Genomic DNA, 26,188 nt, shown 5'->3' with positions numbered 1-26,188 from the left:
TGAAGCCTGGGGTTACTCTCATACACATTCAGGATTAGAGGGCAAGAAAAAAAAAACCACATAGAATTACAGCAAATCTGCTGCATCAATCACGGCTGGATTAAATCTCTCAGAAACTATGAAATGCGGTCTATAAAAAAAAGGGCGGGGTTGCCACTGACATGAGGCGGGGTTTATGGTTAGTGGGCGGGTTCAGCCACCATAAAAAGGGGTCGTGCTTGAAAACGGACCCACACACAGCTACAGAGTGACACACGTCCGAACGCTGACACGTACATATATATATATATATATATATATATATATATATATATATATATATATATATATATACACACACACACACACACACACACACACACACACACATACATGCATACACGCGCGCGCGCGCACACACACACACCTACACACGCACAGACGCACACGCTGTTTTAGTGTCCGGTTCGTCGGTCAACGTGCGTTATGAAGCGCGCGCCTGGATAACAACCGGTGTTTTTTTTTTTTTTTCTTTTTCTTTTTTTTTTGTGAAAGTGTCATTTCAGGCTTGTTTTTTCTTCTTCCCCGGGTTGAACTGGATTTTACTTATAATGGTTTTGGATATGCACAAACGGGATGAAGAGAAGTCCTTTCCTGCCCGCCGAAGTAAGATAAAATAGGGTTTCATTCACAGCGGACTTAATCCTCTCGTTCCCTATGAAGAAGTCAAAAGTAAGTCATGCATTTGCGTCTTGTTTTCACTTGTCATTGTATTTATTATTTTGTTCAGCGCAAACATCTTTTGCCTTGCGCACGGCTGCCTCAACAGCCTGTTGCGTGCCTGCAATTAGACTTAATTGCATTTCATTTTTTGAGGAATTTATTTGCCAGAAAGTGGGGGTGTGGCTTTGGACTTGCATATATTTATTTGTTTGTGTATTGTATTTGTTTATATATTTATTCGCGCTCTGTGTCACTTCTGTATGAGTTCCCCAGCCTTCAATTAAAGCGTTAAAAATGTTGTCCAAGGAAACGTCAGGAAAAATAGCTACACAATATATCGTTTCATTCGATATCATTGGCCCTAGATATTGTATTTACAGTATGTATTTACAGTATGCAGTATTCAGTATGCAAATGAACTCGTTTCATTTATGATTATAGGACCAGATGTATTAATTTATTCATTCATTTGGATGAATAATTCACCAACTATATATCTGCATGCACCTTAGCAAGTCTTTGGATATTAATCTGTGATTTCAGACACATATCAAGTGAGTCATAGCTACCACTCGATACCTTACATCCATCCAGTAGCACCTCATCACGAAATTGTCTTCAGGTCATTAATTCAGCCAAGACAGATATTTTTTTTTTTTTTTTTTCTGAACTCTAAGAAACCAAAACATGGGTTGCTTTTTGGAGTTGAAAACAAAGCGACATAAAAAGTGGCTCTCAAGCAGAGGATTTAATATATATATATATATATATATATATATATATATATATATATATATATATATATATAAATGTATACCAAGCATTGTGGAATTGTTTTGTTTTGTTTTGTCTTAATAATTTGCTCTGAGAAAAGGTGGAACACTTGGAACATATACTTGAATGAATGTAATTGTTAATTAGTTGGAAAGGTTAAAAAGATCCATGCAGGCATCATAGGACAAGTTTTAGCCTGCTGAATATGGATCTCCTGCCAGGCCGTGGCACACAAACCGTTTTTCAGGTTTAGGAGGTTCATCAGACGAATGTTTTCAAGGGAGGCATTAAGGATTGTTTAGAAGATAGAGCAGTCTGTTTATCGCTCATCCTGCTCATGGGCTTGTCAGGATAATGTGTGAGATAAGGATCCTGGGTCAGCGTTCAGACATAACCACTGAAACGTGCATCTCAAAACTTCAGAAGCTGTAATGCAGGCTTTGCACGACAGCTTGTGGAGAGTGGTGATGTCCTGCTGCGGTTTGGCCCCCGGAGGCAGAGGCAGATGCAGGCACGGGAAGGCTGGCAGAGTGATGCACCAAGTCTGCTCGTTATTAGGGGCTATATAATTTTCAAACACAGTGAATTTCTTAAGCACTTAAAGTCTTTTAGTGAGTGCAGCATTATGCAAGTAATTAGGAGGCTTCAAGAAGGTTTAAGATTTACATCTCGGTGGAACCCCGGGCTTGAGGCTGGATCAACTGGAATCTGGAAAACATCAGAAATAATGTGATATTTCCTGAGTGGTAATGTGCAAGAAAGAGAAATCTGATCTACTCATAAAAAAAGACACACACACACACACAAAAAAAAAACCCCTCAAAACTCTTAATCCACACAGCTGCTGTTTGGCTACTGATGTATTTACTTACACAACCACACACACACAACCACACACACATACACACACACACAAAAAAATGCAACTAATTCTGATTTTGGATTTAAATTTATACTCGCAAAAGTAAAAAAAAAAAACATTTTTAATGCATTCCTACAGTAGTCCTTCACTCCTTTCATATCCCTTCCTGCTTCTACCTCAAATCTGATACACATTTGTGATGTCCTCATGCAATAAACAGTGCAAAATAATTTTTAAAAAATAATAATGTTTTCATCTGACTCACTCTGAGATCATCAAATCTCTGGAGTAACACAAATTTAACTATGGGAATTATGTTGTGATAAAACAAACAAAACAAAAATAAATACAAATAATTTAGTACTTTAGCATCTTCAAAGTAGACACCTTTTTTGTCTAGAATTTCCAGAAATGTATTCTTGACATTTTCCCAGTCGGTTTCTTGAGGAATCTCCCTGAGATGCTTTTTAAACACTATTAAAGGAGGTCCCACCTATGCTGGACTCTTATTGGCTGCTTTCCTCAATATTTCGCTCCAAGTCATCCGTTTAAAAAAGATTATTTTTTTTTGTAAATAAAATGTTAGTTTTCTAATGAAAGAACTGAATATGTTGGCACAATTATATTCAACGCAGATTTCAAACATTTAATCATACACCTTCAGATCAATAGGTTTTTAAGATCATGAGAAACATTTCAGTTGACTGTCTCTAAACTTTTGAGCGTGAGTGTGGGTGTGAACATTATATATAATGACAGGTGTAATCAGGATGGGTGGTATCCATAGTTTCCATGTATATATATATGCTAGGATTGTTTAGACTATGGAGACCACCCATCCTGATTATGCCTGTCGTTATATTGTGCAAAGATTAAGATCCTGCCTTGCAGACAGCATCCCATTCCCCGAATTTCTTTAACATGTTCTGAACATTCTCAACCGCTGATTAAACTTTGACCACAGTTGTAAAAAGGGAAAAGAAAAAAAGAGTTACGGTTAATCTGTGAATAATGAGCGTCTCGGTGAAAGCTGTGTAGTCATTTTGCACGCTACAAAATTTGCTCAGGAGTGTTTACTCTGTGCTTTAATTGCAAAGTGATAACATGCTGCAGTAGGTGAAAGTAGGTTATGAGGAGGAAACGTGTCTGGTTTTTCCTGATGAGCACATCAAGCATTCGACTATAGGACACACACACACACACACACACACACACACACACACACACACACACACTCAGCAACTGTTTAAGATGTCAAATTATGATATACTGTACAAATCGCTTCATGTTTCAGATGTGAACAGAAGCATGCGGAAGCATTCGATGTCTGGCTAAGATGGAGTACATGAGTGTTTTTTTAACGTTATTTCCTCTTCATGAGTCACTAGATTTGCAGTTCACATGGGGGGGTGAGGGTGGATGAAACATTACAAATATGGATTTTAAGAGCACGATTACTTTAAGGTTATTATTTCATGATTACTTTGTTGTTGTTGTTGTTGTTGTTGTTTCTTCCTTATAACTGTCTTTATTTGTTCTCATGCTGGAGGAATATGAAATGGAGGTATTATCAGTTTTACATTATACGGTAAATAACAAATTCTGCACTTACACAACTTAAAACTTATTTAAAAAATATTTTCAGGAAAAAAAGTGCTCACTTGTATGATTTCTATTCACAGACCATACAGAATGGCCAACTTTACTGCATACACAACATTGTGGTGTGTCTGTGTAGTTCCTGTAATTGTTTTTCTTCCAAAGTCCACGTGATCCAGCAATCATGCTAAACTGGCCAGAGTCCGAGCCAGTCTGAGTCTCCCGGAGACGTGAGAACACACAACAATCTGGAAAAAAGGCTGATCATGCATTAGGTTTAAACATTTGCCTTAATTACAGTCCAGGTTTGTCTAGCGATTGGCTTTACATACAGCGCTTTTGGGCATAGCTGGTTACAGCAAGCAGCTTGTAGATGCTGGAATTTATTTATTTGTTTGTTTGTTTATTTATTTTCACAGCTAGTTTTATTTTATTTCGTATTGTTTTTCCTCATGCATGAACTGAGCCTGATCTCTGAAATGGATTGAGCACCAAAAATCCCTTCCAGACCAAATCCTATTCTTGCAAAATAAGCCTTCAAACTATTTAACCAACAAATCACATCATTTTCTCATAGTTATTTTTTACAGGTTTGGAAATGTCATAAATATCATTGATGATGAAATACACAGTAATTAATGTTTCCTATGCATTCTTTACCTGTTAGCTAATCTATAGCCTCGGGCAACTTTGTTCTGTTTTAAATCAAGATTTGGGTAAATGCACCTGTACTACAGAGTAAAAAGGAGTACACGTGTTAGGGAGCAGAGTGATACAATGAAAACATCGTATGAAAACATCGTATCACCAGGCTCACAGAGGTTTCACGATACACGACATGATATCACCCAGCATATACAGATTTGCTCACAAATGACCAGAAAAAGTGTTGCATTTACAGATTTTATCCAGAGCGACTTACAGAAGCAAAAGGACATTATGTTTTTACATTTTTCTCATCTACACTAAGCAGTTTAGGGTTAAGCGCAGCTTGACAGTGCAGGGATTTGAACTCACGACCTTCCAATCAAATCAATATTTGAAATATTTAATGGTTATTTATATTTTCCCCCAAAAATGCATGTTTTATTTATTTTAAAAACACTAAAAAAGGAGAAATTAAAAAAACTAAGTACGTTTTAACAGTGGTTTCTAATGATTGAAAATAAATAAATATAAATATGATATCTACAATATCTCAGAAATGTATCGACATGTTCTATCACGATATCAATATTACATCGTCTCATTGCCCAGCTCTAGTCGTCGATGCTAGGAATGATCTCGAACTAATTTCTACTAATTTCAAACATCGCCCTCGCCCATTGTGCCTCTTGCCTTTTTCATGAGGCTTTTTTGTCGGCCCGTGTGAATGAGAACAAAAAGCTACAGGGTTCGTTATTGTTACTTTTCTGTTATGTGAGTCACTCAGGTGATGAATGCGATATCTGGATATCTGTGTGTGACTGCAGGACTGATGGTAAGACTGTCCCACCTTTGCGTTAACACACAATACTTTGTCTACAATACTGCATGTGCAGTATGCTTTTTATTTATTAATGAATTTTTTTTACTAGCTGCTAAAAAGCTAATTTTAGCATTAGGGTTTTTTTTGTTTGTTTTTTAAGACACAATATTTGTCAGATATACATCTAGACAGACATTTATTACCCAGGTGGCTTGGTTCGCTCGGAGCTCGGTAACACTGTTATGTTTACCATTTAACACGTTTTATATGAATTCCATGAGTTTACGTACTGTGCTGTAATATGCAACTAAAAGGTCTTTTATTCTTTTCTTTAGCGCTTTACGCGCATTCAGCTCATGGAAACCGCTCGTCTGGATCAAGTGCATTTTTAGTGCGTCTTTTTTTTTTAAATGTCGTACATACTATATAATCCAAAAATCCATTAAGCATGGGCCGCATTCGCTTTATACAAAATACTAAATATAAAATTTGCACACTTCTTCTGATTGCCCAGAATGCATTGAGATATAAAATAACTATGGAATAAAACGTGTCACAAAGTTGATTATTTTCCAAAATTTCTGTCAAGTTTTTTTTTTTCTTTTTACATTTTACACAAGTACATTTTATCCATTTACTGTATAGCTACATTTATTGTTGAATTAAATGTAGCTAATAAAAAATTTGGCTGAATTAAACACGATGTCCTGAAGTGTTTTATTCCTCTTACTCCACAGCAATTTGTCAAATTTTAACAACATTTTTACTTTTACTGAAGCGCATCACATTTTACACAAGCACTTTTTATCCATTTATAGCTACATTTAATGCCGTGGAATGTCCAGGAAGCGAGTTACTTCCTGTTATTCTCCAGTAACAGCACTTCCCAAAGTGTTGTATTCCTCTTAAAATTTGTCAACATTTACTTTTTTTAAGATATTTTTAATTTATTCATTTTACAATTATTCATTTTTATTCTTTTATAGCTAAATTTAATGTTGTGGAACGTCCAAAAAAAAACCAAATCACTTGTTATAATAGCTATAAACAGTCTTTTATAGTTGTTTTTAAATGCAGCTCATCACTTTCTTTGCAGTATAAAATGTTTTTTTTGCTTCAAAATTCTGATACTGACTGAACTCTTCGTCCATAAATGTTAATCTCCTTAAAGAAATCTTCAACAATTATACATCTTTATTTCTTTATTTTTTTTATCTGTCCACCGTACAAGTCCCTGTGAATGATCATTTTATGTTTTTTCTAATACGTTATGGGAACAATAAAGTATTAGAACGAGCTCATTAATATAAATCTGTGATTTGCAGCTGCACTACTTTCAGAGCTGCTGTTACAGAGAATTAATCAACACCTTGTGACCAGTCAGAATCCACCAGAATTCAACAGCACTGTGGTGTGAAGTAGATTCATTTCATATTTAAGTTCATATTTAAGTTTTTATATTTAAAATCTCCGCTACTGTTTCAAAACTAATTCATCTGGTGTCCTGGAGGAAGCTCGGTGTTTGTGGTGCTTTCTTCCGAGGGCCAAGTGAGAAAGTGTGTGTTCTCGGGACATGCGATATGCCATCTTTGACGTGTTTTATTCAGTTAGTGTGAAGCCCTTTAAGTGCATCTGAAAGGAAACAGACAGACTGAGTGCAATTTGTGGAAGCAAATTGAATTTGGGAACTTTTCGAGTGGATCTCTGTCTGTATCAGAGGATGAAACGATTATGACTTTCCGGTTAACCATGATGGTTGGGATGGATGGACAATGCTCTTCAGGCCTCTGGCTTAGTAAAAGGTTTCATGATCGTTCATTTTCACCATAATACCGCCCCCCCCCTTCCCCCATAGCTATATGCTAGCTGGTGTGCACACAAGGGGCGGGGCGATAAGAGAAAAATATCATTCTCGAAGGTATTTCTGCAGTACACGATGTGTAACACAATATGTAGTTATGCTCACAGGGTGCCAACAATACAGAGGTGGAGCATTTATTAAAATAAATAAATAAATAAAGTGGGAGAGAGAGAGAGAGAGAGAATGTTCCAAGATAGAGTTTATTTAAAGTCTACAAAATGGCTATATTTATTTATTTTTTAACTAAGAATATTTATCACTGAAACAACAGCTGCTTCTAGTTAGTTTGTCTTTATTTTTAAATAAATAAATAAACAAATAAATAATAAAAAAAAAGATGTCATGGCATCCATGCTAGAGCCGGGCAATAGGATATAATATAATAATTATTGATATTTGTGCTCAGTTTTGTCACAAAGCCTTTTTAATGCTACTGTATATGAAGTCTATAAAAATCGGATTTTTACTTTTTTTTATATTTAAAAATAACACTATGTATAAAATAATTTCAATGTTTTCAACACTGAAAAGAAGAAAAATAAATCTTAACAATTAAGGACAAAACTTTCAACATAACATCAGCTGCTTCCAATAAGTTGTAATAAATAAAAAAAAAAACATATAAAAATCTAATAGAGAACACAATATAAACAAATTCCATGCTAGAGCTGGGCGACTATAAACTATCAATATTGTGATAAACTGTGTAACTTTTCTGAGATATCGGGGCTATCATGACATCATTTTCTATGATTTTTTTATGACATTGTCTTTTTTTGATTTTATAAATAAAAATACATAAATACAGTGAGGGAAAAAAGTATTTGATCCCCCTGCTGATTTTGTACGTTTACCCACTGACAAAGAAATGATCAGTCTATAATTTTAATGGTAGATTTATTTGAACAGTGAGAGACAGAATAACAACAAGAAAATCCAGAAAAACGCATGTCAAAAATGTTATAAATTGATTTGCATTTTAATGAGGGAAATAAGTATTTGACCCCCTCTCAATCAGAAAGATTTCTGGCTCCCAGGTGTCTTTTATACAGGTAACAAGCTGAGATTAGGAGCACACTCTTAAAGGGAGTGCTCCTAATCTCAGCTTGTTACCTATATAAAAGACACCTGTCCACAGAAGCAATCAATCAATCAGATTCCAAACTCTCCACCATGGCCAAGACCAAAGAGCTCTCCAAGGATGTCAGGGACAAGACTGTAGACCTACACAAGTCTGGAATGGGCTACAAGACCATTGCCAAGCAGCTTGGTGAGAAGGTGACAACAGTTGGTGCGATTATTCGCAAATGGAAGAAACACAAAAGAACTGTCAATCTCCCTCGGCCTGGGGCTCCATGCAAGATCTCACCTCGTGGAGTTGCAATGATCATGAGAACAGTGAGGAATCATCCCAGAACTACACGGGAGGATCTTGTCAATGATCTCAAGGCAGCTGGGACCATAGTCACCAAGAAAACAATTGGTAACACATTACGCCGTGAAGGACTGAAATCCTGCAGCGCCCGCAAGGTCCACCTGCTCAAGAAAGCACATATACATGCCCGTCTGAAGTTTGCCAATGAACATCTGAATGATTCAGAGGACAACTGGGTGAAAGTGTTGTGCTCAGATGAGACCAAAATGGAGCTCTTTGGCATCAACTCAACTCGCCATGTTTGGAGGAGGAGGAATGCTGCCTATGACCCCAAGAACACCATCCCCACCGTCAAACATGGAGGAGGAAACATTATGCTTTGGGGGTGTTTTTCTGCTAAGGGGACAGGACATCTTCACCGCATCAAAGGGACGATGGACCGGGCCATGTACCGTCAAATCTTGGGTGAGAACCTCCTTCCCTCAGCCAGGGCATTGAAAATGGGTCGTGGATGGGTATTCCAGCATGACAATGACCCAAAACACATGGCCAAGGCAACAAAGGAGTGGCTCAAGAAGAAGCACATTAAGGTCCTGGAGTGGCCTAGCCAGTCTCCAGACCTTAATCCCCATAGAAAATCTGTGGAGGGAGCTGAAGGTTAGAGTTGCCAAACGTCAGCCTCGAAACCTTAATGACTTGGAGAAGATCTGCAAAGAGGAGTGGGACAAAATCCCTCCTGAGATGTGTGCAAACCTGGTGGCCAACTACAAGAAACATCTGACCTCTGTGATTGCTAACAAGGGTTTTGCCACCAAGTACTAAGTCATGTTTTGCAGAGGGGTCAAATACTTATTTCCCTCATTAAAATGCAAATCAATTTATAACATTTTTGACATGCGTTTTTCTGGATTTTTTTGTTGTTATTCTGTCTCTCACTGTTCAAATAAATCTACCATTAAAATTATAGAATGATCATTTCTTTGTCAGTGGGCAAATGTACAAAATCAGCAGGGGATCAAATACTTTTTTCCCTCACTGTAGCATGATACATATTGCATCTCATAGCCATATCATGCCATATCCATGCCATATCATCCCACCCTGCTATCGCACACCTTCTTCTGGTCATTATTAGCGGTTGGACTGATTTCTAGCATGATATTTTTCCCCACTATTAGCTGTCCAAAGCGAAAAAGAAGTTCATGGCTGTATGACTAATGGAACATGCACCGCTCTTTGTCACTGCTGTTGTTCTTCAGCCTGATTATGTCAGTGAGATTATGGACTGAATGGCACTTTGTTCATCATGAATTCAGAGCCTGTGTCTGGACGGCTTGCTAAATTACTGAAGCGTAAAGATCAAAGCGTCAGCTGTTCATGAATTCCTGACATTTATCTAGTCCAGGTGCTCTCCGGCATTATCTCACCGTTATCTCAGTGAAGGACAAAAGGATGGAAAACTAAACTCTTTCTTCCCATGTTAATTCCATCCACACTGCTCCGAGATCCTGTTCAGTGTTATTTACAGCCAGGATAAGGTCTTTGTTAAGCTCAATTAAACTAAAGCTTCGAAAAGGAAAAAAAAGAAGTTGGCATCTGTGTTTGTTTCTGTTCTGCGTGTTTTAACTACGTGCCTGCTATTGAACATCTCACATTTCTCATTACCATCTTAATTCAGCCATTATTGGAGCTTTTTTCTCTCGTGTTCTTTATTCAACAGCACGTTTTTATGTTTAAAGTGCCGTCTAGAATGTGAGTCAAGACGAAAAAGAAAAGAAAAAGACAGAAGATTCCCTCAAGGTAGCTCCGCAATCTTCACGCGCACGATCGGGAGACAAGCAGGTCTGAACTAGCACACCGTTACTCTTGCAGGTTTTAAAATCATTCACATGTAAGCACATATAATGAAATCAGAAAAAGTCCTGCATAAAGGCTAACACAAATATCAGTCTTGTGCTGCTGTTTATTTATTATCTCCATCAGACACTAGTAACATTGTAATAGGCTAATTTACATATTAGCTTTTACACTTATTGTGTTCCAGAATTTTGCCAATAGGACATTAAGAAATTAAAAAGGCTTCAGTGATATGGGGGGGGGGACGACATTGTAGTGACAAACAGATATCACTAAATCCAGACTTTCATTCTCATACATATTTCTCTCTTTCTTTCTTTTTATTCAAATAAACATTAACATTAACAGTAAGATTTCATTATTGTAAAAGAATTGATGTTATACCTCTTTCTGTCTTGTCCATTTGAATTGACTATTTTCCTCAAAAAGTTTGGTCAGTCATGGACCTTTTTTGAAATATCAACAAGCATCCCCAGAAGGATATTTAAAAAAAAAAATGCATTCTGGTTTGAGTTTACTCACTCTAATTAAAGAAATTATATATGAATCACATGAAAATGAATCACATGTAAATGAATCATATGAAAATGAATAAATAAATTAAAGACCAAAGAAAAAAGAAATTAACCGCAGAAGTTCTAGGTTTTGGCATTTAGAAACAGTGTCTCACTTTCAAGGTTGGGTTGGTTTAGGCTTAGAAAGCAGATTTTTAAAAATAAATTAATTCTTTAATTTGAAACATGTTTAAAATGGCTGAGCTGTTTTTATTAGATTATTTTATTCCCTGGAGTCTGGAAAACTGTCCAAGGACCACACACTTTTTCCATTCCTCATGTCAACTTTATTTACATATTTAAGTTTGTTAATCATTGGGCAGATGAAATATTAAGCGTCATGTATCTTGTTTCCTGGAGCAACTTACAGTCTGGGAAATTAGTTGTGATTCACTTCTCCGCTTCTTCTCCTTGTTCCTTGTCCATTTGACTGTCAGCGTTTGCGTAAAGTGCTTGGCCCCCTAGTTGTTTTATGGCTGTTATGCAAATGACTGGCTCTTGTTTTCAAACAGAAGATGTAATTCAGACTCTTGTGTCCATATCCATGTCTCACTCCTGTCTGTCTTCACTAAAAGTGCTCCAATATGCCTCTTTATGTTTTGTTTTGATTTTCAAAGATCCCAAGATCTGTTAGCTTGGGTAAAAGACCTGACTTGTATGTTGAGTTTTAAAGAAATACATATAAAAATACAAATAGAAAATACAAAAAAAAGCTGGATTTGTGATCCCTCAGGAAGTATCCGATAAAATTCTGCAGTTTTTCCTCAGTTTTTTTGACAGATTTATAGTTTATGGCAAAGTGGGGAGTTTGAGATGGCTGAAAAGTTCAATAAAGTAGCAATAAAGCGTTTTTTGTTATGTTTAGTTTTTTTGTAAAGTTTAACAACAATCAGGTGCATTTCATTAAATATTTTATTAAGAATTGGGTAATGGTAGCTAAAGCAACTTGACCCCGTTTACAGCAATGTTTTCGTTAGGTTCTCATTAGCCGTGGCCATTGACCATTTCCTCATGTTTCACTGTGAATTACAAGTGAATTTTGAATTTTTTTTTTTTTACTCCTCAGGGGGAAAAGTCTGGTATACATTATAGTTTGGGTTTACATGGCCTAATTAAAGAAAATAATATCAGAATTTCCATGCCAGGTGATTCAGAAACATGTTGTAATTACAGAATTTGTTAAAAATAAATAAATAAATAAATAAATTTAAACGTCCTTTGTAATGAGAAACGGTCAAACTGCAAAACTTAATGATTATGGATACCAATTTAACCTCGCTAAAAGCCTTATTAAAAATAGAGCAATATTAGATAACTAAATTATGACTATTTTATGTGCTTGACTTCTATTTTAATAAATTCAGTAAATACAGTGGGATCAAAAAAAGTCTGAGACCACGCTGACAAAACAAAGAAAGGAAATGTTCAATACTTTCAATGTTCATTACTATTTCTAGATCATGATTTAAAATGTTCTCTCTGAGGGATTTGATGTAAAGACACAAACTTGTAACTTTACACAAACTTGTAGAGTCAACATGCTCATGACTTTGTTAGGACCATTCAGGATCAGATATTATTTACAGCATTCAGGTTTTGCAGGTGTCATAGTTTCTTTTTACATTAAATCAGTAAAACTCACAGCATATTTGACATTGCATGAGCAGAGAGGCATGACGAAAATGACAAGATCAGAACCATAGATCTGTTTACTTCCTGATTACGTGAAGAATTGGGTAAGGATTCAAAAAACTATTACCTAGAATAGCAGTATCAAAGGATGCATTTCCAGCTACAGTTCTACTGAAGGTGTCTATGAATAAGCTAGATATGATATATAAACACTATATCCACGTCTCAAGGTAAAAAGAATGAAGGCTGCTTTTTTGTTTGTTGTTTTTTATCTTATTGATCTGAATTTCCATAAGTTTGAAGTTATACCATCCCATCATTATGGAATGACTTGCAGAAGCATCTAAAGCAAGTGAAATTAATCACATTATACGATTTAAAGCTATTTGTTCAGTACATATGCTCATGTCTTCACTTGTTTTGCAGCAATGTTTTAAGTGTGATTTGTTGTGTCTGAATGTTGACGTCTTTACCTTGTAAAATATATATTTTTTTTAATCTCGGTGTTTATAACTATGCTGGTGAAATAAAAATGATCAATAAATCAAATATTAAAGGTACAAAAGACGTACGCTTAATGTTACTAAGGAAACAAGGAAAGGTACACTTTTTTTTATAGTATTTTTTTCCCTAAGAGCATATACACAGTAATTTTAGTTTGAATTAAATACGATCTTACAGAAATAGGGTTGCATTCACACCAAGTTTTGACAAGGACAAGGACAAAATAATACCAAACATAATGAATATATTGTTGTCTGCTTTATTGATAAAAAACAACTCTTGTGTTGAAGTGGCACTTGAAATGTAGAGTTCCCTACCCTCACTTCCTCCGTAACCAAGCTCTCTTATGAAGTTCAAAAAAGATTTTTATCTCAAGGTTAATGGTTAAAGGTCTATGATGAAATCTCAGCTTAAAAAAAACCTTTACAGGGAAAGCCTTTAGAGGGAAAGCCAACAATGAGCAAAATTGTGCACGTAATCAAAGAAATTTGATTGTCTTTCCTCTGTATAGCTTGTATTAAGGCTGGACGATATCTCGATTTAATATCGTTATCATGATAAATGATTACTTGCTGCACTTTCCTGAGATATCGTTGGTATGGTGATGTATTTTTTTTTTACGTTTTTAATAATTACAAATTAAATGGTACTGAATAGAAACCCTTGATTTGACGTGTTTTTTTCCTTTTTTTTTCAAATCCAGTTTAATTGTTTTTTGTTTATTTTACTATTGTTTTGCAGACAGTTAGCTAAATTATATTTCGTGATACTCATCATGTATGATAGAAATGTCCTTAAGTATCGTGACATAATATTTTTGTCATATCATCCAGCCCTAGCTTGTATATACTGGAACAAAATGTCATTTCTTCAGGACCAGGGTGCAACCCAGAAAAGTACGCAGGTCGACATAAAGTGCTAATACACAACAGTGTAAGACGAGTGCAAGACCAAAAATACACTGAACAGAACAATAAATACACAGGACAATAAATATATAGAACATGGGCTGTAAACTGTAAATTATTGTGTAGTCTAACAGCACAAGTATAGCAGCAATATTTGCAGCAAAAACGAGTTCCATAATATAAATGACATGCAGCTTTGTAAAGTGCAGTGCAGTGATACGGATTCTTAGATTTCAGTGTATAACTATCATTTTTGTCTAAATATATCCTCCTTTTTGTGGTTGTCTTTTTTAGATTTGGATACGTACCTGTGTCCATTTGTTGCTTTACATCACAGTTGCTGCCTATTCGAGTGAAATCGGAAATCCCATAACAGATGACATCAAGAAAATTTCATTACTGGTAAGAGTTAAACGTTCAATCGGGTCCGCTCATGGCCCAGGGAGGTGGGGGGCTATGTGGGTGGTGGTGGGGGAGTTCACTTTTTTCAAGCTTCAAAGAGATTAGTGATCGCTGTCCTATTGTGTGCTCGTGACAACTCAAACTTTTGTGTTTTTTTGTTAGTTTTTTTGCATCAGTACAGGAGATTGTGACAGACAGGGAGCTGAACTGTCATCTGTGGAACTTTTAAGGGATTAAAGCACTGAATTGGAAAGTTTAACTTTCCAATTTTAAAAACTTTTAAAAGTTTAAAAGTCAGTGATTTTCAGTGGGATTTATATAATTCACATCTTTATGCCCACAGGTAGACACGTTAAAAAAATCATTTGAAATTTTGGATAGATATTTTTTCTTTAAATAGTGGATTGGACTGACCCAAGATAAGCATTTTCGTGTATTTTGCATTTGTACCAGACTTGCGCTTAAAACAGTATTCAGTATTTCTAGAAACCAGAAGTTGAACATGCTTTAAAAAAAAAAAGTGCAGACAGTCTCTTTTCGCATTGTCTCTCCTTTTGTCCTGTCTTGTGTCTCAATTGTTTTGTTCTTAGTGTTAAATTTTTTCTACCCCGACCTCCTAAATGATTTCAACACTCCGACCAAGAAATAGCCTGTTGCGAACTAAATATTAATGAACGTTTAATGTTACTGTAAGCAATATGTATAATATATAATTTATTAATTTGAAAACACCTAAATCAACTTGGTCTTCATGATAAGGACCAATATGATAATCTGCTTAATAATAATTGTCTTAACACTGAAATCACAGGTATAGGCTAAATAGCATTTATTCATTTTTAAAGAAAACAGCCTTTTCTTTCAGATTTCAATCACAATAAGTCCTTGGTCACTCGGTTCATTTTGTGTTAATGCTTTAAATGTTGAATATAAACATGGTTAGACTCAAAATAATGAAATGCATAAAGCCATTATAGTAAGCTAGTCCATTATACAAGTTTAGCCAAGCTAAACGTAATATCTATAAATAGCTGTAAGTTTGTGATATGGAATAAAATATTATTTTCATCACAGTTCAACGGTGCAGAAATACATGATATTAGTGCTTACTTTTCTTATCATGTGATCATCAAATCAGACAGCAGATGACAGAATGGTGCACTGGAGAGCTAACTTAGCTAGCCAAATCATGCTAGGCTCATATTAGCTTAACTGTCAGTCATGAGAGTCAGTCAGAAAGTTGTATTAATTTAGAATTAGTTGTGGAGACTATGAAGAAGGAATAATGATTGTCACTACTGCCATCTATAGATTCTCCATTAGCTTAAAAGCACAAGCTAAATCTTTTTCAGTGATTAGCATTTAACAGTCTGGTTTAAGCTAATGCTTGCTAATGGTTGTTCTTCCCGTTATACTAAGTATAAATAAAACGTAATAAATACAGTACTAATGTCATTAACATTTGCGGTAAAAACCTCTCAGACCCATTGATGGAAGCTGTAAACGTTTTTGTGGCTGCTTTAAGAAATTGTTTTGTTTGGGAGCGTTGTTCCTGCTGGAGTGTTTGGGTGTGTGTTCTGCCCTTATTCTCCAGAGCTTCCTTCCTTTCCAGAAGGAAGCTGATTATTATAAAACACATTGGCAGGTTTATACAGTATTTTCTTCTTTCCACCAGAAACAGAATATTCCGAAAGATTACAAGATCACTGTACAATATTTGCCTAAAGAAGTGGTAAGTCATTTAGATGTTTTCTTTTTTGTGTGTGCTAATATGAATGCACTTGTGTAAAAGGACACAACAGAAATGGAAAATTTCTAGACAAAAAATTTAATGTTATACATGTCAAACAAAAATAAATGTTGTCCGCTGTTAAAGAATGGAGCATGTGATAGGGCTGGGCGATATATCTCAAACTTAATAGATACAGTAACACTTATTTAACACTTAAATATAAAAATATATTTCATGATACATGTCATGTGTTAGGATCGTGATGTGATATTTTGGTCATATCGCCAACCCCTACCATATTATTATAATATCATGTTAGTATAGTATCTTATGCCTATATATCCTATCACTATGGTATAGTCAACTTCCTAATAAAACTGTGTGTTAATGTGGGAAAATGTTGCTTTATTTTTGTTTTGTTTTGGGTTTTTTTCCTCCAGAGTGGTATGTGCTGGGTGAAGCTCAACGTATTCCACTTGGAGGAGAGCTTAAAAGACCTGTCCCAGAAGTTTGGGAATATTTCCTCCAATAAAGATTACATAGAAACATTTGTCCAAATGTTGAAAGAGATGCGATATATCATTGGGCATGACTTGGTGAGTTGTTATTTCACTGTTATACTGATTATTTAACATGCAACATATAAACCCATCATTTCACTTAAGGTGAATTTCTATGTTATATATTATGTACTGTATGTCTGATAAGATGAGATGAGTAAGGAATGAAACACAATGAGGGAGGGAGAATTACTTAAAGAACTCTGACTGTTACCAAGCACTGAAACTGGAGACTCCTTCCATAAATGTTACATAAACATCTCAGTACAGAAAACTTCTCTATATCAGTGATTACACACGTTTTTAAAATCAGTTTATGTGGTGCATCCAACATTGAAGTCGCTGTGAATGAGCTGTTAGCAGGGGCATTAGCTGGACTGTTAATCATCCGGCACTGAGCCCAGATTCTTCTCCATCAAAAAACTTTTAAAAACGTTACTGGGATCAGAAGGTCGGGGATTCAAGCCCCAGCTCCACCAAGCTGCTACTTTTGGGGCTTTGAGCAAAGCCCTTAACCCTCTCTGCTCCAGGGACCCTTTATCATGGCTGACCATGTGCTCTGACCCCAGCTTCCTAACAAGCTGGGATATGTGAAAAAAGAATTTTACTGTGCTGTAATGGTATACGTGACAAATAAAGGCTTCTTCCTCTTATTCTTCTACCCCTATTGAGCAAGCCGGTGGCGATGGTGGCAAGGAAAAACTCCCTAAGATGATATGCGGAAGAAACCTTGAGAATTAATCAATCATCTGACCAATCTCTGGCTTAAAGTTTACACCAGATCATCCAGTTTTAACCTTTGCTTCATGCAAGTCCTGAAAAATGTTCTCAGATTCTTGAGAATCCCCAAAGTGGCTGTGTCGTGCATGTGCATGACATATTTCGTGAAATTTGTGTTGTTGACTCAAATGCCTTTTTTTTTGTATTTTCGACATGTACTGTATTAAAGCTTGCAGAAATGCAAGCTAGATGTTTGGTTTTTTGTTCATGTTTGACAGCCGCTTTAGTCTCTTACATGAGCACAAAGGACTATCAGTACGCTGCATGTTTACAGAGTGCACCGTGTACATTTACCATAAGAACATTGTTGTCTTTGGTGTGACATGCAGGTGTTGCTACTTAAGAAGGACAGGTTTTTCTGCTTCGCAGATGCCACTAATTAGAAGAGTCTGAAAACATTGCAGTCGGTGGATTGGCTATGTTAAACTTCGGTGTCAATGAGTGTGTGAATGTGTGTGTGCATGGTGCCCTGAGATTTACTTCAGTCCCATACAGGGTGAATTCTCCAGCCTTGCTTCCAGCTTTCTCAGGAAACACTCCAGATCTGTGGCTCTGACCAGGGTGGAGAGCTTACTGAATTGTAAAGATAGTGTAGCTAGCTGGGTAATAGCTTTCAAACAGAAATACAAACCGAAATTATAGGATCCTGATTGGTTAATCCTGTTTCTCACCACAGCCATTCTTAATAAAACACGATGAAATAAACTAGTGTTTATTTCAGGTCTGTGGAGGAATATAAATATGGAGAAATCATAATGATGACTTTGTCGGACTTTTTAACAAATGTTGTTATATTGTAATTACTTCGCAAAACATGCAGAGCATTTGTTATCAAATATTTCAGTTAAGTTCAACCTTGAAATTCCAACTACCCCCAGCTACACCTCGGAAACAGATTTAGCAGCGGCCATATTTCCCTCAAAGTTTAAAGTAAGTAATTATAGACCGACAGTGTTCGTAAGTGACAAAGCAGCCTTAGGAACAAATGGATGTATCTTTTATTTCCTGCTTATTTCCAGGACATTAGCTGTTTTCATATTTAGACCCGTAGAGAAAACATGTTGAGATGTTGCTGATTGTCTTGAAGTTGGGAAATCCTTTGACGTGCAACATTGGCCATTCTAAAAGATTTCCTGAAAAGTCTGAGAAAGTTTGATAAATTGCTGCAGAGAACAAGATGGCATACACCTTCAGAATGTGAGACAGAGAGTAAAGCTAGACAAGCCCCAATGTTCGGTGCGTTATTCTCCATATATTAAAATCAGCCGCAAAAATACTGCTTGCCTTCCAACTTGGCTCAAGTTTCAGAAACATTTTTGCTTCTTCAAAGCACATCACAAAAGAATTCACCACCAAATAGTGAAGAGGCTGAAAGCTGGAGACTTTGCCACATGATTCCAATTACAATTGCTACGTGAGATTGCATTTATTCTTAGCAACACCAAAAGCATTCACTGTCGAAGATTTGTGTGTCTTTCGCATCTCACTCTCATTTTTTTTTCCTTAGCTTAAATTCTTTTTCTTTGTTTTTTGGGGTTTTTTTTGGTGGTTTGGGTTCATTTTTCTTTGGTTTTTCAGGAGAATTCCATGCTGGAGTTTCAGTGCCACTACAGAGAGGAGAAATGGCTCACGCCACGCTATTTCAAATTTGTAGAAGACTTTTTCAACACAGCCAATTCTTCGAGAGAAGTAGAAGACTGCGAACCTCCACCATGCCCAACGACGATTAAAACGAAAGTAACGACAACTACAGCAACAGCGGCGCCGACACAGCAACATTCGCAAGGCGGTGAGGAGATTTTGATTTGGCATTAGATTAGAGATTGTGTTAATGATGTAACCAAATACAAATCTATTATTCATAATGAGCAGATTTGTAAACAAATACAATTACAGATACAAATAGGAGATGGACTATTGTGTTTTTTTGTTTTGTATAGGTTGTTTGTTTTTGGAGTTTTTTTTGTGGGAAAGTTTCACAAAGTATCTGATTGAGACTAGCAATCTTTATCAGGATTGGATCTCATGGGACTGGAAAAAATATCAGATATGAAGATCGCAGCATAAATTAACAATCATTAATGTTCACTAATGTTCATTAACGCTAATGTGTTGCATTTACAGCATTCACTTATTCATCTTTATTAACTGCCTGGTCAGGGTCACAGTGGTTACATTTAGGCTGCTAGTTTAAGTTTCCAGGAAATATAACCAAAAAAATGTTATATAAAATATTGCACATGGAAAAACAAAAAAAACAACAAGCACATCTTTAGTTGAGATAAATTACACACTACAGTAATGTAGCTGAGTCTGAGGAACTGTCAGAGCCTGATTTTGCTGGGATTTCTCTCTCCGAGTTATTTTCCACTCTTTCTAGGGACACATAGGGAGGATTCAAAAACAATACCTGAAGGAAATAAATCCCCCTTTCTGTTTAGGCCACGCCCACTTTGGGGTTCAATCTGAATGCAGATACTGATCCTGATACATGCAAAGATTATGTAACAATAAGAGCTCCATAGGACGAGTAAATTTTACTAAATTGTCATAAATTAGCACTCCCCCCTGGGGTGATGTGTACACACTGTCCTGTGCATAACCACCTTTACAAAGAAATCAGGATACATGAACGGTTCCATGCGGGGGTTTTGTTTTTTCTTTTTTTTTTCTTTTTTTTTTTTGTCAGTGCCATTTTAGCGCCAAAGCCGAAAACCACAAGATGTTCCCTGGCGGACGGCATGAAAAGAAGAAAAGAGCCGACGCACAATTGTCAGTGCGGTGACAGCCGAGCAATCTTCAGATCTTCCCAAGCACAGAGTCATTCTCTCAGAAAGCAGACACATGGAATCTTTTGTTGGGACGAAAAGAAAAGGGGGCCGTGATGGACTCTTCTTTCAGTGAAGTGTTTTTCATCTAAGTGTATTAACGCTCCACCCTTTCTTTTCTCTCTCTCTCTCTCTCTCTCTCTCTCTCTCCAGGTAGCTCATCTATTGAGAACACAAACCAAAGCGAAGGTGAGGAATCACCCAATACTGAAAGTTCATTTGATATTGATTTTGATTTTTATTGACGTTATTCTAACTTATTACGGTCATTTCCACAAATATGCATCTCAGGGGGTTCAGGAATTTTGAACTTGTGCCCATAACATCAGTGTGTTATTTTTGACCCCCACTAGATAATACACTTGTGACTACAACACATGTATTATTATTTATTAGTTTTACTTTTACTTCAAATTACTTGCTCAACTCTATATGCTCTCCAGATGTGTAACTCTGGTAAAAACTGTTCAGGCAAAGCCAAGTGCCAGTGTGTTGATGTCAAACTCTCTTGGCTACAGATTTACTTTGTTTGCTTGGCCATTTGCAAGGGTAAGGTCAGTCCTTTGGGCTTTCCAAAGAGATATGTCATGTTTCCACTTCATCAATCTCCTTTTTTTCCCCAAGAGATATTGACACCATCAGTAACATTAACAAAGTAATGAAAAATTTTTTGGTTAAATAATAAACCAAATAAGCTGAATAATAAACACTTTCATTAACCACTGTTCATCCTGTCACTGAGTAAAAAAGGTTGTTAACTGGTGAAATTCAGAAAAATTCAGAACTGAGGCTCAATAGCATGTTTTAAAAAAAAATCCCTAAAACTTGTAATTAATATCTAAGAGTTTTTGGAACATTGAGTAACTAAATTGATGTGGATTTTTAGTGTTGGATTGAATAAACCATTAATCAATGGTGGAGTATTTCATTAACATTTAAAACAAACGTTACTTTATAACGCTGTTGAATTCTGCTTTCTGATTCTCATTTCTGTTGTAATACATTATCGTTTCTATGGTAATAGCTCATTCACAGGGATCCAAAACATCTAATCCTTGATATTGTGAGGTCTTCGGTAAGGAGATGTTTATTTAACATTTATGGAAGGAGTCTCCAGTGTGAGCACTTTGTAAAAGTCAGCGTTTTGTGAGCTACTTTGAGTTTTCAGACAACTGAGTGTCACGGATTTCCCCTCTCACTGAGTGCCGGAGCATACAGCGTGAACTGCCGAAGCATGATGGCATGCGCCTCCGGGTTGTCATTGACTTTGTTTACTGTTACAAGTTTTGTTTTGGTTTCTGTTCTGTCTCCACCCCTGTTATGTTATCGGTTATTTCCTAATACATCCCACCTGTTTTGTGTTATCCCCTTAGATTACGTTTAGTATTTAAACACCTTGTGTGTCTTTGTTCGGGGTGAAATACTGTGTGTTTCTGTGTTTTCCACCAGACTCGTACCAAGCCTTTGATCACTGTGTTTCTCATTCCATGGTTTTGGATCTTGTTTTCGTCTACCTGTTTCTGATTCTCGTTTATGCCCTGTTTCTGCCTGATTGCCGATCGCCTGACCCCTCGCTTGTTTTTTGACTACGTTTTTGCCCATTGTTTGGATTTGTCTACCTGCCTCTATTTAAATAAAGCTCTTAACGGTCTCCGACTCCATTACATGGCACTGAGGAGTTCTTGGTAACATAAGAACAACTATAAATGGATAAAAATGCACTCATTAGTAAATAAAAATGGCAATTGTTGGCAAATCAATTTTGTATAAGAGGAATAAAATACTGTAAGATGCATTGTTCTGACTAGCCATCGTGGATTATTTTCCTATAACAGCATGCCCACAAGCATTATTCCTTACTTTGTTACTTTCTTAATATTCCCAATGCTGTATTAATGATGATGTTTATCATTTGTTCACATAATAGAGTGAATAACACTCATTAAAGGAACAAATTGAGGCATATAATATAATTGAGGCAAAACAGCGAACAAGTGAAATGTGGTTTTGTCATTTGTGGGGGGAAAAAACAGACTTTATTGACATCCAAACCACTTGAGAGATCTAACAGGGCAAACTATGGACTCTATGTGAATCAGCAAAATAAGGAATAAAACAATCCATGCTTTTGCTGTTTGCTGAAAATAATCAACAACGGGGTGGTGTGATAAAGTGGATTCAGGGTTGTCTTAAAACAGCTCGTTGTGAAGCGTTTTATTCCTTTTATACCACAGCAGTTACACATTATGTTTCAGTAAAAAGAACGTCATGTTTTTTATCCATTCTTAGTTCCAGTTTACGTCCACAAAACAAGTTACTTCCTGTTGTAGGAGCTATAAACAGTCATGTTGTCGCGAGGTTGCTTTCCCCTTCTTGAAGAAACCACGACATGCTTTACCTCTGTTACAAAGTGCTGACACTGGAGACTCTTCCATAAATGTTAAATATCTCCTCACAGAAAACCTAAAAAAATCAACGATTACAGGTTTTTAAAATCCACTTATGTGGCGTGTCTTTACTATAGAATTAGTTACTGTAGAAAAAATAATGTTTTAGAACAAGTGCATTGATATAAACCTGTGATATGCACTACTGTCAGAGCTGCTGTTATAGGAAATTAAACGACATCTTCTCACCAGCGTGAATCCACTTTGTCTACAGGCTTCATGAAGCCGATGACCTTTCCACCAATTGTGAAGAGGAGTCTCTTTTCGCTCCTTTTCATTCCCGCCGTCGTTGCAGTGTTGCTGCTCGTCTGGAAGGTGTGTGAGTTTCTGTCCTAAATCCCAAATTTTTCCCCCCATAATCGATAACATGGTTGACTTCCTCTCTGTTTTCATCACGCAGGTGAAATCTATGAGAAACATCCCATCGGCGCAGAGTAGTACAGAAGCCCCGCCGCTGTTTATCGGAGCCGAGCCCAGCGCACCACCCTTAGATGATGAAATATCTGAAAAGTAATTGACTTTATGAATTAGCTCTACAGTATAACCCTTACACTCGCAGGGCACAGGTCTCTCGTAATCGCTTGTAATTGGTCTTTTGTGGGCGTGGCCTGTGTGGGGTTTTTTTTTTGTAGTTCTGATGAATAATATTAGTAGCTATGCTTTAGTAGTAAACACAAATTAAACACAATGTGAATGTTTAATCTTGCATTATGTGTTTGGCTTCTACTGTATGCTAGCATCATTCTCAGATTCGATTAGCAAAGTAAGTTAACTGAGAGACTGTACCAGCTGCATACACTCATCGGGGGTACTGACAATCTCTGCTACTTCCTTCCAAATTTGATTTTTCTTTGTAACATTACACGTTATGGTTGTATGTTTTTTTTTTAAACAGTAAATGGGAACTAATTGCAGCTAGGAACTAAAGTTGTAAGAAGGGAACTAAGAAACGTCAGCCCACATGCACTTTAAGAAAAATAACGTTAGTGTGAATGCAAGGAGTGAAGTAAGAAATAAAAAAATTTTTTTACTTTTTTTGTGTGTTCATGCAGCAAACGATTAAACATCTGCACAGTGTAACTCAATCTGATTGTCTTCATCACCACCGGTGAGATTGGTTTAAAGATATTAATCCCTTCACACTCAATATACAGTATGTTCCCAGGTTCTCACGGTATCCATCCCTTTTTACAGATTGTACAGCAGACGAAAAGGCAGCAACTCGAGATCCACATATGCAACTTCCTATTCTCTCAGCTATGAGGGACAAGTACTGATCTCCAACGAAGAACTGAAGAGTTATGATGATGTTTCTTAGAACAATGGTCAGACCTTTTCTGTGGTAGGAGGGTGGAGGAGGAGGGAGGGTGTTTGTGGTCATTGTTCCTTTGGAGGATTGATGCCTTATCGATGGCTTGACTGTGATCCATGCATGGAGATCGTACAGGAGGAAAGTGGTGCAAATAAACCCCCAATCAGATCCACCTGAAGAGCGTTAGTTCTGGTTTTGATGTGAACAGAACGAGCCGGAACGAACGCAAAGAAGAAGAACGGAAGGCAGAACCGACTACATCTCGTCCTCTTCCCTCCTGTTTCTTGTTTTGTAGAGTCCTCTCGCTCTTTGTGTCTGAGCTTTGGGCATCCTACTTGTTCTAATCCATAACAGCAAAAAAATTATTCTTGTTGTATCATCTGAATTGTGTATCGTTGTATTAATGTCGCTTAACTGGTGGTATGGACTTAATTTATTTATTTGTTTCTCAGAATGTTATAAAAGTGAAAGATTTTTATTTTTTAATTTTTTTGCTGCTCCTTCATGAGTAGTGAATGAGATGATCGTAGAAGTGCTACGCTTGAATCCCGTGCTACTTAAACTGCAGTTGTCACACTAATGCTAGGCCTCGGGCCATTTGATTATTATCTAATCTTTCTTACTTTTAAAACCTGTTCACTCCGTTTACAGAATTCATTACAGATGCATCAGCTAGCCTTACAAGAATCACATTGTTGTGAATCATGAGTTCAACCCAAGATTCACTTCATCTTTCAATTCAGTTTCACACGCTACTGCGATATTTTAAATATCACAGATAAACTTTAATGGCTGCCAGTCTTACAGGACAATCAACATATTGATCAACATATTCTGTTTCCTAATAGTTTATAATTTATGTTATTACATTTTAATAAAGGTTATTAATAGATGATCCAGTTCTCAAAAAAAACAAGGCACGTGTATATTTCTGCGCCACAAAAACTAAATGCAGAAGTAATTTACATTTTTATACTATAGTTCAATATCACATGCAGCTGTAGCTTTTCGCTCAGAGCATTTCACAAAAGGCCATGTATGTGATATCTTACATTAGGATTTAACTTTTTTAATCCTGTGCCTTTTGTTAAAGCAAGTCCCAATTACACTGATCGTGGAGAGTGTGTGCGTACGTGCGCATGAGCGTGCGATAGCAGAGCATTCATTAAAACACTGTGTAACACTTAACATCAAGGTTCCCTTAACTAATACTAGTCAAATCAAATCAGTGAGTCAAATCATTTGGTTCACCAAGGACCACGAGTCGAATCTTTCGAGTCCCAGACAACCATTTTGTTCTAATCCAGACTATATATATATATATATATTTTCCATCTATAAGACTAATAGTAGGTATAACGTGAATTATACAATGTTTGTTAAGTGCACATTGAGTTTTACTTGTGGGTGGAGTAAGGAATGAGTAAGGGCTAGGGCTGCAACTAACGATTATTTTTATAGTCACTTATTTCTTTGATTAATTGATTAGTTGGATTAAAAGGCCATTTTTTATTTTCTGTATTTTTTCGAGAGAAAAAAAACGTTATTTCACATTCTGCCCAATGTTGTCCTTCAAACATTGTACAAATTATATATATATAATTTATAATTATATATATATATATATATATATATATATATATATATATATATATATATATATATATATATATATATTAACATTATATTTTGAAAACAAAAAAACAACTGATTGTCCACAAGCTTTAAAGCAGAAGTTAAATCACTATATTAAAATGCTAAAAAAGAAAAACAAAAGCACAAACTAAGTACTAACTGGTAAGAGATGTTCTGCAGTAACACACACATTCACTCAACTGAACACAGTAACATGTTACTTTATTCTGTAAATGTATGACACTTCTTACATTTATATACAATTACATGTTATAAACCCATTACAGTTACTGCTCTCATAAAAACACCATTACTTTTGTTTCTAAATATCGCTAAATATAGCATCAAACAACATATTTGATCAAAATGAATATTTTAGTCAGAGTTATTGTGCTT

The 26,188-nt window shown here is 36.2% G+C and overlaps 1 protein-coding gene across 1 annotated transcript; it reads left to right on the top strand.

Moving 5' to 3' along the window:
• The first annotated feature begins 307 nt into the window (after positions 1 to 307).
• kitlga (kit ligand a) lies at positions 308 to 25,669 on the top strand. The gene is made up of 10 exons (XM_053631512.1): positions 308 to 711; positions 14,391 to 14,498; positions 16,174 to 16,230; positions 16,671 to 16,826; positions 19,149 to 19,359; positions 20,552 to 20,587; positions 23,060 to 23,160; positions 23,246 to 23,355; positions 23,898 to 23,953; positions 24,040 to 25,669. The coding sequence occupies exons 1-9, from the start codon at positions 697 to 699 to the stop codon at positions 23,923 to 23,925; spliced, it is 822 nt and encodes a 273-aa protein (XP_053487487.1). The 5' UTR covers positions 308 to 696; the 3' UTR covers positions 23,926 to 23,953; positions 24,040 to 25,669.
• The last annotated feature ends 519 nt before the right edge of the window (positions 25,670 to 26,188 follow it).

The sequence above is a fragment of the Ictalurus furcatus genome, chromosome 8 (assembly GCF_023375685.1).
Source record: "Ictalurus furcatus strain D&B chromosome 8, Billie_1.0, whole genome shotgun sequence".
Taxonomy (NCBI): domain Eukaryota; kingdom Metazoa; phylum Chordata; class Actinopteri; order Siluriformes; family Ictaluridae; genus Ictalurus; species Ictalurus furcatus.
This window is presented reverse-complemented; position numbering and strand designations above follow the sequence as displayed.

Excerpts from the sequence above, each read along its gene's own strand:
- kitlga (XM_053631512.1), top strand. Across the intron at positions 16,231-16,670 it reads AATATTTGCCTAAAGAAGTG|AGTGGTATGTGCTGGGTGAA; the intron begins GTAAGTCATTTA and ends TTTTTCCTCCAG. Across the intron at positions 19,360-20,551 it reads ACAGCAACATTCGCAAGGCG|GTAGCTCATCTATTGAGAAC; the intron begins GTGAGGAGATTT and ends CTCTCTCTCCAG.